Below are 13,541 nucleotides of genomic sequence, written 5' to 3' on the forward strand. Positions count from 1 at the left end.
TCCTGAGTCGAACTAGAAGTCCACTCCGAATACCTCATCTCCGCCCGCGGTGTTTTGGAGCAGCCTCTGGAATAAGTTCAATTGCCCTGGGTGGTAAAAACAAAGTATACAATTCGGAAAAGTCGTATTTATGGTTGTAATGCTGGTGACTTACCGCCACTCTGATATCCAAAAGTTCTTTACGGCTGTATGTAATAACACAAAAAAATATCTCGGCTAATAATGTAACATATAACACACCTGGCCTCCTAATCTTTATTTGGCGATGCACAAGGCTGCAATATTTAGATAAATAGAAAGGCTCCGTGTTCATGGCTGCATGCTTAATATTAAAGTGGAATCCTGTAGTGTTGATTAACCATATTTGACCTGTGCTAGCCTAAAGATCTGGGCTCTGATAGCACATAGCTCAGGCTGCTAACATGCCTCTGGGGAATGCATTGCAATTCAGTGGCAATTAAATGGGTACTTTTCATCACTCTGTAGTCCGTACCACAGCACACCGCACACATATTCACCAGTCACTCACAGGATGTCTAAAGTTTAAACAGGCTGTCAAACTCTGCCCCTCGTCTCAGAATTAAGTTAGAACTGATTTTCAGTTTAGTATTTGACTGCCTGCTTCATGTGTCATTACGCATACGGCAGCATTTACAATATGCCTCTGAAAATAAATGCAATTAGAAAGGGAGGAAATGCAATAACCCGTAAATGAAACGCATGAACGTGGGTGAAATGCTTTTCCCCCATCTGAATGTGAGAAGAGCAACCCAGCGCTAAGACAGACTGGGGCACTAAGGCAGGAACTCAATATAACCCCTCATAGCAATGTTAATACAGTGTCTTTGTTTACAAGACTTGGCACATCTTATTCTGAAAATTGGAAATGTGAAACTAGGCCCTGCTCTGTACTTTGTAAATGCTGCAATGCAGTAGTAATTGAATTGAGCCCATAATGTACTGCCAACCCAGCAGTGGAGGAGTTCAGCAGGGCAGACAGGGAGGTGTGGTGCATGACTGGCTGTGTGTGAAGGAGAGTTGGATAAACTGGCCCTGCCCGAGGGAGAGATTGCTCTGATCCCTGACTGTGACATTGAGATTTGACCCCACTCTCTGGAGGCTGGTGGACACCCTGAGGGTCTTAACTGGGACAGCTCTACTGTCTTCTAGGATATTCTTGTACCTTTTGTTACAGGTTTTGGAGTTTGGTTCTATTTGGGGGTGAACGTGCCCTGATTGGTCATCCTCGTTGGTCAGGATGTGTTGCACCTGTCACCTTGATAGTAAGTCATTACAGGTGATATTTAATAGCTGCAGAGCCAATGCTCCAGGTGGCATGAGAGATGTTAGAAGAGCTAGACTGTTGTTTAACTCTCACTCTTTAAAGCTGCACTATGTAACTTTTTGGGCGGCCTGACCATATTCATTTAAAAATGTGTTATAGATGTGGCATTCTCATTGAAAGCAAGATAAGAAGCGGTAGATGTTCTATGTGTGCTATTTCTATGCTTCCCATTCTTAAGTTTTGTTTTTGCGTCTTTTACTTTCGGTTTTGCACACCAGCTTCAAACAGTTGAATACAATATTTTTGGTCATGGAAAAGATACGTAACAGCAGTTTAGATGGTAGAATTATTATCTACACTATACTTGCTTTTTTTTGTCACAAACTGAAATTAGGCAAACTGATTTGGCAACCAGGAAATGGCTGTGTGATATTTGCATAGTGCATCTAAGTTTGCTCTCCAGCGTGCGGGACGGAGGGAGGAAAACTGGGAGAGAGTGAGGAAGCAGTGTGCCGGGATGAGCACGTCACTTTAATATTGGGCCAGTGTCTGTATCTCTGTGCCGCAGTGAGGTGCCCCTGTCCGTCTTTGCTCAGTGTCCAGTCAGTGCAGTTGGCCCCTGCAGTGTGAGGGGCCGAGACACCTCCCTGCTCTGGTCCAGTGACTGGAGCAACACCATATCACGGTCCGGCCTAGCTCCAGCTATGCTGTTTTCATTTGAGGTCAGGTCTCCAAAGTGCTCCTGCTTCTTCACCCCTACATAGAAAACCGGCAGGCCTCCTCCTTACAGTTCTCTCGCTCTCTTTTGTTTTCTTTCTGACCTTGACTACATATTGAATTACATTGGCCCGCTCTATGCTTTCAAACAAACCCAAAATCAGTTTGAGAGCTGTTTATACATAGGCGCTCAGCGTGAATTGCAAATGACAGGCAAATCCGACCCGTCTCAGCTCCAGCTAATCTGTGGCAGACAAACAGCAGGCCAGGCATGGGAGCAAACACCTGATGCGGGGATTGAGGGTCGGACAAACTAAAGGAACAGATTAACATTGAAACAACCACATCACACATCCAACAACTGCACAGGCACAGAGCTGGGGAAGGGCAAGGTGAATTACCAGAAGAATCATCCTGGTCTTTCACTTAACTTTCCTCTTAAATTTGTAGTCCCTGGGGTCATTTGCACAGCTGCAATCTTAAGCACAATAGCAGAGCTCCTCTAGAGAACATCTCACCTAACCTCTGCAAATGTGTACCAGAGGTCTTTGTGCACAAAACCACCTGTATATTGAGGCCCCGGTGCACTGCTATCAGGGGTGTCATGCACAAAGTATGTGAGGAAGGGGGAGGGGGGTCTTTATTCTATAACTAGAGGACGCCTGATATCTCCAAGTATACGTTGTCTAGTATTGTCTCTTTGCTACAGTTGAAGTCGGAAGTTTACATACACCTTAGCCAAATACATTTAAACTCAGTTTTTCACAATTCCTGACATTTAATCCTCGAAAAAATTCCCTGTCTTAGGTCAGTTAGGATCACCACTTTATTTTAAGTATGTTAAATGTCAGAATAATAGTAGAGAGAATTATTTATTTCAGCTTTTATTTCTTTCATCACATTCCCAGTGGGTCAGAAGTTTACATACACTCAATTAGTATTTGGTAGCATTGCCTTTAAATTGTTTAACATGGGTCAAACGTTTTGGGGAGCCTTCCACAAGCTTCCCACAATAAGTTGGGTGAATTTTGGCCCATTCCTCCTGACAGAGCTGGTGTACTTTTTCAATTCTGCCCACAAATGTTCTATAGGGTTGAGGTCAGGGCTTTGTGATGGCCACTCCAATACCTTGACTTTGTTGTCCTTAAGCCATAACTTTGGAAGTATGCTTGGGGTCATTGTCCATTTGGAAGATCCATTTGCGACCAAGCTTTAACTTCCTGACTGATGTCTTGAGATGTTGCTTCAATATATCCACATCATTTTCCTCCCTCATGATGCAATCTATTATGTGAAGTGCACCAGTCCCTCCTGCAGCAAAGCACACCCACAACATGATGCTGCCATCCCCGTGCTTCACGGTTGGGATGGCGTTCTACGGCTTGCAAGCCTCCCCCTTTTTCCTCCAAACATAACGATGGTCATTATGGCCAAACAATTCTATTTTTGTTTCATCAGAACAGAGGACATTTCTCCAAAAAGTACGATCTTTGTCCCCATGTGCAGTTACAAACCATAGTCTGGCTTTGTATTGGCTGTTTTGGAGCAGTGGCTTCTTCCTTGCCGAGCGGCCTTTCAGGTTATGCCGATATAGGAGTCATTTTACTGTGGATATAGATACTTTTGTACCGGTTTCCTCCAGCAGGTCTTGCCTGATTTCTTTTGATTCTCCCATGATGTCAAGCAAAGAGGCACTGAGTTTGAAGGTAGACCTCGAAAAACATTCACAGGTACACCTCCAATTGACTCAAATGATGTCAATTAGCCTATCAGAAGCTTCTATAGCCATGACATAATTTTCAGGAATTTTCCAAGCTGTTTAAAGGCACAGTCAACTTAGTGTATGTAAACTTCTGACCCACTGGAATTGTGATACAGTGAATTATAAGTGAAATAATCTGTCTGTAAACAATTGTTGTAAAATGTACTTGTGTCATGCACAAAGTAGATGTCCTAACCGACTTGCCAAAACTATAGTTTGTTAACAAGAAATTTGTGGAGTGGTTGAAAAACGCGTTTTAATGACTACAACCTAAGTGTATGTAAACTTCCGACTTCAACTGTATGTAGGGCCAACTACTTGAAGCGTTGTCTGTCTTCCCAGTAGCGTACGTGGTGTGTGAACTGCTGACTGCTCATAATTTGCAGATGATCGTTGACACATCAACCAGGATTAAGGGGCAGGGCAATTTGTGACTGTTGTTGTTTCCGTAATCAGTGGCTGTATTGGAGGGGAAATAGTATCTCCTCTCCTAGGCAATCAGCAATTACACTTAACAAAAATATAAATGCAACATGTAAAGTGTTGGTCCCATGTTTCATGAGCTGAAATAAACATCACAGAAATGTTCCATATGCACAAAAAGTGTATTTCTGTAAAATGTGGTGCACAAATTTGTTTACATCCCTGTTAGTGAGCATTTCTCATTTGCCAAGATAATCCATCCACCTGACAGGTGTGGCATATCAAGAAACAAATTAAAATGCATGATCATTATTACCCAGGTGCACCTTGTGCTGGGGACAATAAATGGACAATCTAAAATGTGCAGTTTTGTCACACAACACCACAGATGTCTCAAGTTGAGGGAGTGTGCAATTGGCATGCTGACTGCAGGAATGTCCACCAGAGCTGTGGCCAGAGAATTGAATGTTCATTTCTCTACCATAAGCCTCCAATGTCGTTTTAGAGAATTTGGCAATACCGGCCTCACAACAAAGCCAACTCCTCCTTTGGCTGCCTTTCCTTCCAGTTCTCTGCTGCCAATGACTGGAACAAATTGCAAAAATCACTGAAGCTGGAAACTCATATATCCCTCATGAGTTATTTTCTATTAAGGTATCTTTACTTTTACTCAAGTATGACCATTTAGTACTTTTCCCACCACTGGATGTGGCTGGGGTTTATAGAATTTATTTCACATGACCCATCAATTTAGAGAAGTGTGTCTGAGTAAGCGTAATCTAATATTTATAAAATAATTGTACTTTCTGTTTACCTGGAATTTTTCCTTATTGTAGGCTACTACTTTAAGTCTTAATCTTCACTACACTACTCAAAGGTTTAGCACGACCTCACATGTGAATCCTTAAAGAGATAGTGGGGTTGGCTTAACAGGGTGTGAACAATGCTGAATGGGTATAGACAAAGGAGAGATCTCCAGTAGTATCAAAACATTCAAAGGTCCTTTTCTCAAAAGTGAGGTTAAAAATGTATCAAGTTTCAAAGCAGAATTACTTTCCCATTGTTCCTCAAAAATGCAGTATATGATATACAATTTTGTAGCTCTGAGTCTCTACTTTTATCCAGTGTTAAAAAACATAATTTCACATATGTGCTCTTTATGACAGACTGTTACAATTAGGTGAAATAAACTGGGTTTTTCGCCACCAAGTTTCACCACTCAAAATGTATCTAATTGGTGGAACAACCCAGTTATAAAATGACAAATAAAATGTATTGCATAACATGCTATATCCTGAAAATGTGCTTAAAGTAATTAGATAGAAAGGTGAAGGCGTTTAACAGAGTTCAGCTCGACTCCTTCCTGTCCTCTTCCCAGGTTTTCCGCGCTCGTTTTCCCAGGACAAGTGGCGGAGAAGAGTCTTCCTCCTTGGAGCAGGAGGCCCGTTTCCCACTCGAGGCGTTCTCCAAAACTCTGGGGAGAGAAATTCTCAGAAGTGAGTCTAGGGCCTTTGATCATATAACAAGCCCCAGGATAATGGAGCAGAAAGGCCAAATCACATTATTAGAAAATAATCAAGTAGGACAATGCAGGACATCTATGGAGATATTCTCTCACAGACAAACGGAACAGCAACAGCTGTCTATTAGCCGGATGAGTCCTGGTTCATGTGGTTGATCCGGGGGAAAGAACAGAAGAACATTATGGTTAAATCTCCCATCCCTATGTGGTATCACCACTAATGATATAGCTAGATTAAAGCACTCCTTGGCAACAGTGTTTCCAGGGAAACGATGCTGATGTGTTGAAGTGTTGGTCATGGTGGTCAATGCAGTACAGTGCAGATCCTAATTGACTGTCTACGGTCACTGCAGATGGCTAATAACATAAAGGATCTCCCTGTTCTGCTCTGTTCTCTTCTCACATTCCCTTGTGGCCACATACCCATGAATACAGACAGAAGGTCAACATGTGGAGGTCATGTCTCTGCAGAGGGCAGCAGGTCACAGACCCCCTCTACACTGTCAGGCTCATTAGGGCCCTGTGGAGTGAATATAAAACATCACTAAATGTAAAGCAGGGATAGGCAACTTTGATGGGAGTGGGGGCCACAGAAAAACGGAACTAATCCTGAGGGGCCGTAGTGGCTCATGGGCCTGCAGTACCCACATCCATACACCCCTCCTGCAATTCAACACATTTTGCCATGGGGCAGAGAGAAGATTTAGCAATTTTATAACGGATTTCCTGCAATTCTACACATTTTGCCATTGGGTGGAGGAAAATGTTTGCAGTTTTTAATATGATAACTGATGATCAATGGGCCCTATCCCGGTTAGTAATTCAACCATTCTTCATACAAGTTTAGATAGTCCAGCGTCCGGCTAACTTACCAATCTAAAATATTTTTGCTGACATGGGCTAATTGAGTGACAGCTGATGCACAACCACATTTCGAAATTGCACCTTATTGGTCCGCAGTTGCCCATCCCTGACGTAAAGTGTCAGCCTGGCAGGGTGCTGCAGCTCAAAGAGCACAGTCTCAATAAGAGCTACGGTGGCCCTTCAGGTCACCCTCCTAGGATTTTTTATTCTATTTCACCTTTATTTTAGCAGGGAGTCCAATTGAGACCAATGCCTCTTTTTCAAGGGAGCTCTGCATGAACACAAAATATAAAATGTAATAATAGCATACAATACTAGAATTCATTTAAGAAGCAAAACACATTCTTCAACAATGAGGTCCTCCATTATCAACTTGAACTGCCCTAAAGGCACCAGAACATCAAGGTGCAGAGAGCTCTGCAGATCATTCCATATACAGGGCGCATGCAGATATACCTAATTCCGTAGAGATCAACCGGACATCTAGAGTTAACCATCGGGTCTGCTGATACGTATGTCTGTAATTTAACAATGAAGTAAGGTATGGCGGAAGTTTGCAAAAGAGGGTTTTATAAAGAAATAGAGAACAGTGCATTGATCTACGAGACTTAAAAGAGGGCCAGCCTACTTTCTGATACAGAATGGAGTGACGTGTACTGAAACTGTAGCCCATAAGAAAGTGCAGTGAGTGCACTATGACAAACATCCAATTGTTTCAATACAGCAGTAGCAGCATTCATATAGACAATATCACCATAATCTATAACCGGGATGAATGTCAACTGAATGTCTGTTTTTTTTGTTGCTATTTAACGAAAGGCATGACCTATTCCTATAAAGCAGTGTTCACCAACCGGTCGATCTCCAAGCAATTCCTAGTTGATCACCAAACATTTCTGTAAAAAAAAATAAAAAATGTTTTCTTTCTTCACGCTGTTAATAGTAGGTGCACTTGATTCAGCAGTGTAATGTCGTGTGTGTAGGTGGCAGGGAAGTCAGGCGCAGGAGAATCGAACTTGGTATAAATGGAGTAGTTTGATAACGTTTAACAAATCTCCAAAACCAAAGTACATAATAAGAGGGATGGTGAGTCAGGTGGGAGGCAGCCTCACCACTGCTCTCTCCTCTGACTGACCATCAGATGCAAGCCATCAGTCCAGTAAAAAAATAAACAAATGATTATGCTCACTCAGCTGTCACTCACAAGTATTACAACAAATGATCAAGTACCAGTGGGATCAAATACCTAAAATGTTGAAATATAATTTATAAATGGTCTGAGAAGTACCACATTGGCAGAGAAATTCAAGCGTAGCCAATATGCAGTGAAAATGTATTGGGCCTATAGTCTACTGCACAAACCTTATCGCTACAGAACAGTTTTTATTTGGTTAATGTTGCATATGCTTGTTTTTTATGTTTAAAAAAAATCAGAGTGATAGATCTCTGCTTCCATTTTGACTCAGAAAAGGTTGGTGACCACTGCTACAAAGGAAGCCCATTTTAATTCTTAACTAACTCATCAATATGCTTTTTGAAAGATAGCTTTTCTTCAATCCAGATTTTTATAAGCCGGGACAAAAACAATGTGGGCACCATCCAAAGCAAATATGCAGAAACCATCAGATACATTTGAAAGCTTTTTGGAAAATAACATACAGTTGAAGTCGGAAGTTTACATACACTTAGGTTGGAGTCATTAAAACTCGTTTTTCAACCATTCCACAAATTTCTTGTTAACCTGTTAGGGCTAGGGGGCAGTATTGACACGGCCGGATAAAAAACGTACCCGATTTAATCTGGTTACTACTCCTGCCCAGTAACTAGAATATGCATATAATTATTGGCTTTGGATAGAAAACACCCTAAAGTTTCTAAAACTGTTTGAATGGTGTCTGTGAGTATAACAGAAATCAAATGGCAGGCCAAAACCTGAGAAGATTCCATGCAGGAAGTGGCCTGTCTGACAAGTTGTGTTTCATCTTGGCTCTTTTTATTGAAGACTGAGGATCTTTGCTCTAACGTGACACTTCCTACGGCTGCCATAGGCTCTCAGAGCCCGGGAAAAAGCTGAACGATATCGAGGCAGCCTCTGGCTGAAACACTTTATCGCGTTTGGCAAGTGGCCGATCAGAGTACTATGGGCTTAGGCGCGTGCCCGAGTCGACCCCATGCTTTATTTCTTTCGTCTGTTTACCTAAACGCAGATTCCCGGTCGGAATATTATCGCTTTTTTATGAGAAAAATGGCATAAAAATTGATTTTAAACAGCGGTTGACATGCTTTGAAGTACGGTAATGGAATATTTAGAATTTTTTTGTCACGTATTGCGCCATGCTCGTCACCCTTATTTACCCTTTCGGATAGTGTCTTGAACGCACGAACAAAACGCCGCTGTTTGGATATAACTATGGATTATTTTGAACCAAACCAACATTTGTTATTGAAGTAGAAGTCCTGGGAGTGCATTCTGACGAAGACAGCAAAGGTAATATCATTTTTCTTATAGTAAATCTGACTTTGGTGAGTGCTAAACTTGCTGGGTGTCTAAATAGCTAGCCCTGTGATGCCGGGCTATTTACTGAGAATATTGAAAAATGTGCTTTCACTGAAAAGCTATTTTAAAATCGGACATATCGAGTGCATAGAGGAGTTCTGTATCTATAATTCTTAAAATAATTGTTATGCTTTTTGTGAACGTTTATCGTGAGTAATTTAGTAAATTCACCGGCAGTGTTCGGTGGGAATGCTAGTCACATGCTAATGTAAAAAGCTGTTTTTTGATATAAATATGAACTTGATTGAACAAAACATGCATGTATTGTATAACATAATGTCCTAGGGTTGTCATCTGATGAAGATCATCAAAGGTTAGTGCTGCATTTAGCTGTGGTTTGGGTTTATGTGACATTATATGCTAGCTTGAAAAATGGGTGTCTGATTATTTCTGGCTGGGTACTCTGCTGACATAATCTAATGTTTTGCTTTCGTTGTAAAGCCTTTTTGAAATCGGACAGTGTGGTTAGATTAACGAGAGTCTTGTCTTTAAAATGGTGTAAAATAGTCATATGTTTGAAAAATTGAAGTTTTTGCATTTTTGAGGTTTTTGAATAACGCGCCACGGGATTACACTGGCTGTTGAGTAGGTGGGACGATTTGGTGCCACCTACCCTAGAGAGGTTAACAAACTATAGTTTTGGCAAGTCGGTTAGGACATCTACTTTGTGCATGACACAAGTACATTTCACAACAATTGTTTACAGACAGATTATTTCACTTATAATTCACTGTATCAGAATTCCAGTGGGTCAGAAGTTTACATACACTAAGTGACTGTGCCTTTAAACAGCTTGGAAAATTACAGAAAATGATGTCATGGCTTTAGACGCTTCTGATAGGCTAATTGACATAATTTGAGTCAATTGGCGGTGTACCTGTGGATGTATTTCAAGGCCTAGCTTTAAACTCAGTGCCTCTTTGCTTGACATCATGGGAGAATCAAAAGAAATCAGCCAAAAAATTGTAGACCTCCCCAAGTCTGGTTCATCCTTGGGAGCAATTTCCAAACGCCTGAAGGTACATTTACATTTTACATTTTAGTCATTTAGCAGACACACTTATCCAGAGCGACTTACAGTAGTGAATGCATACATTTCATACATTTTATTTCTGTGCTGCCCCCCCGTGGGAATCGAACCCACAACCCTGGCGTTGCAAACACCATGCTCTACCAACTGAGCTACAGGGAAGGCTACGTTCATCTGTACAAACAATAGTACGCAAGTATAAACACCATTGGACCATGCAGCCGTCATACCGCTCAGGAAGGAGACGTGTTCTGCCTCCTAGAGATGAACGTACTTTGGTGCGAAAAGTGCAAATCAATCCCAGAACAACAGCAAAGGACCTTGTGAAGATGCTGGAGGAAACAGGTACAAAAGTATCTATATCCACAGTAAAACGAGTCCTACATCGACATAACCTGAAAGGCCGCTCAGCAAGGAAGAAGCCACTGCTCCAAAACCACCATAAAAAAAGCCAGGCCACGGTTTGCAACTGCACATGGGGACAAAGATCGTACTTTTTTGAGAAATGTCCTCTGGTCTGATGAAACAAAAATAGAACTGATTGGCCACAATAACCATCGTTATGCTTGGAGGAAAAAGGGGGATGCTTGCAAGCCGAAGAACACCATCGCAACCGTGAAGCACAGAGGTGGCAGCATCATGTTGTGGGGGTGCTTTGCTGCAGGAGGGACTGGTGCACTTCACAAAATAGATGGCATCATGAGGGAGGAAAATTATGTGGCTATATTAAAGCAACATCTCAAGACATCAGTCAGGAAGTTAAAGCTTGGTCGCAAATGGATCTTCCAAATGGACAATGACCCCAAGCATACTTCCAAAGTTGTGGCAAAATGGCTTAAGGACAACAAAGTCAAGGTATTGGAGTGGCCATCACAAAGCCCTGACCTCAACCCTATAGAAAATGTGTTGGCAGAACTGAAAAAGCGTGTGCGAGCAAGGAGGCCTAAAAAACCTGACTCAGTTAGACCAGCTCTGTCAGGAGGAATGGGCCAAAATTCACCCAACTTATTTGGGAAGCTTGTGGAAGGCTACCCGAAACGTTTGACCCAAGTTAAACAATTTAAAGACAATGCTACCAAATACTAATTGAGTGCATGTAAACTTCTGACCCACAGGGAATGTGATGAAAGAAATAAAAGCTGAAAAAAATATTTCTCTCTACTATTATTCTGACATTTCACATTCTTAAAAATAAAGTTGTGATCTTAACTGACCTAAGACAGGGAATTTTTGCAAGGATTAAATGTCAGGAATTGTGAAAAACTGAGTTTAAATGTATTTGGCTAAGGTGTATGTAAACATCCGACTTCAACTGTATACTTATTTTTCCCTGCATTAAGTACCAAGTCCAGTTCAACAAAGGCTTTCTGAAAACCATAAAAGTTCTGAAAGAGCCTTGTCAACAGAAGGGCCAACAGAATGCACTAAAGTATCATCCGCATACAAGGGGAGTTTACAATTTCTTACTGAAAAAGAAAAATTGTTATATAGATAGAAAAAGTACAGGGCCCAACATCGACCATTGGGAGACAACTTTTCATAATATCAAGGAATCCTGATTTAACACCATCAGAAGAAACACATTGTGTCCTGTCTGTCAGGTAGTTTTAAAACCAATTGCAGTCTGCCTGACCCAGGCAATTTACAATGTCATTTATCACCAAAGAAGCAGCAGACATAGTGCTATGAATGGCCTGAAACCAGACCGATGGACACTAAGCTGTGGCTGAGTGTTTATTAAAGATTCAACATTTTTCGCTAAGCAAGACAGTTTAGAGATCGGGTGATAATTATTAATGTCAGAGCGGCACCACCTTGAGGAGAGGGAGCACATGAGGAGCCTTCCAGGTCCTAGGGATCACACCCGAAATACAGTCAGGTCCATAATTATTGGCACCATTTAATAAAGATGACCAAAAATAAATACAAATACTGATCTATATTGTATGCTCAAAGAAATGAGGAAATAATATTATTTTATACTAATACAAATGCTCAGGGAAATATATTTTGCTTAGCAAGTAATAAAACAAATCTCAAAAAGATGGGGTCAAAATTATTGGCATCTCTGTTTTCAATACTGTTTTTCAATAACCTTTTCTAAAAAGTTTTATGAGATTGGAAAACACCTTGGGAGGGATCTTAGACCATTCCTCCTTACAGAATCTTTCCAGATCCTTGATATTCTTCATCTACTCGTATGAACTGCCTTCAATTCAAACCACAGGTCCGGAGGCTAAGATGACCATTGCAAAATGTTGATTTTATGGTCAATTAACCTCTATGGGCTAGGTGGGACGCTTGCGTCCCACCTACGTAACAGCCACTGGCAGCCTGTGGCGCGATTTTCAAAACCTTAAAAATCCTATTACTTCAATTTCTCAAACATATGACTATTTTACAGCCATTTAAAGATAAGACTCTCGTTAATCTAACCACACTGTCCGATTTCAAAAAGGCTTTACAACGAAAGCAAAACATTAGATTATGTCAGCAGAGTACCAAGCCAGAAATAATCAGACACCCATTTTTCAAGCCAGCATATAATGTCACCAAAACCCAGAAGACAGCTAAATGCAGCACTCACCTTTGATGATCTTCATCAGATGACAACCCTAGGACATTATGTTATACAATACATGCATGTTTTGTTCAATCAAGTTCATATTTATATCAAAAACCAGCTTTTTACATTAGCATGTGACGTTCAGAACTAGCATACCCCCCGCAAACTTCCGGGGAATTCGCTAACATTTTACTAAATTACTCACGATAAACGTTCACAAAAAGCATAACAATTATTTTAAGAATTATAGATACAGACCTCCTCTATGCACTCGATATGTCCGATTTTAAAATAGCTTTTTGGTGAAAGCACATTTTGCAATATTCTAAGTACATAGCCCAGGCATCACGGGCTCGCTATTTAGACACCCGGCAAGTTTAGCACTCACCATAATCATATTTACTATTATAAAAGTTTGATTACCTTTTGTTGTCTTCGTCAGAATGCACACCCAGGACTGCTACTTCAATAACAAATGTTGGTTTGGTCCAAAATAATCCATCGTTATATCCGAATAGCGGCGTTTTGTTCGTGCGTTCCAGACACTATCCGAAATAGTAAAGAAGTGTCCCGCGCATGGTGCAATTCGTGACAATAAAATTCTAAATATTCCATTACCGTACTTCGAAGCATGTCAACCGCTGTTTAAAATCCATTTTTACGCAATTTTTCTCGTAGAAAAGCGATAATATTCCGACAGGGAATCTCCTTTTCGGCAAACAGAGGAAAAAATCCCAATGGCGGGGGTGGTCGGGTCACGCGCCTAAGCCCAGTGTCCCTTGATCGGCCACTTGAGAAAGGCGATAATGTGTTTC

General features: G+C 41.1%; 1 protein-coding gene across 4 annotated transcripts in view; it reads right to left on the reverse strand.

The window, feature by feature from the left end:
• Positions 1–4,348: 4,348 nt before the first annotated feature.
• LOC106583181 (E3 ubiquitin-protein ligase RAD18) overlaps positions 4,349–13,541 on the reverse strand; it is a 99,752-nt gene continuing 90,559 nt past the window's right edge. For 3 of the 4 annotated variants that reach the window (XR_001323457.3, XM_014167080.3, XM_014167078.3), the window contains one exon: positions 4,349–5,661. Coding sequence is in view for 2 of the 4 variants with exons in the window: in XM_014167080.3 (XP_014022555.1) it covers positions 5,525–5,661 (137 nt within the window). In the remaining 2 variants the exon portion in view is untranslated. The remainder of the gene's footprint in view (positions 5,662–13,541) is intronic. The other variant, XR_006761306.2, reaches the window with a different exon arrangement.

This window comes from Salmo salar, chromosome 22, assembly GCF_965601325.2.
Source record: "Salmo salar chromosome 22, fSalSal1, whole genome shotgun sequence".
Taxonomy (NCBI): domain Eukaryota; kingdom Metazoa; phylum Chordata; class Actinopteri; order Salmoniformes; family Salmonidae; genus Salmo; species Salmo salar.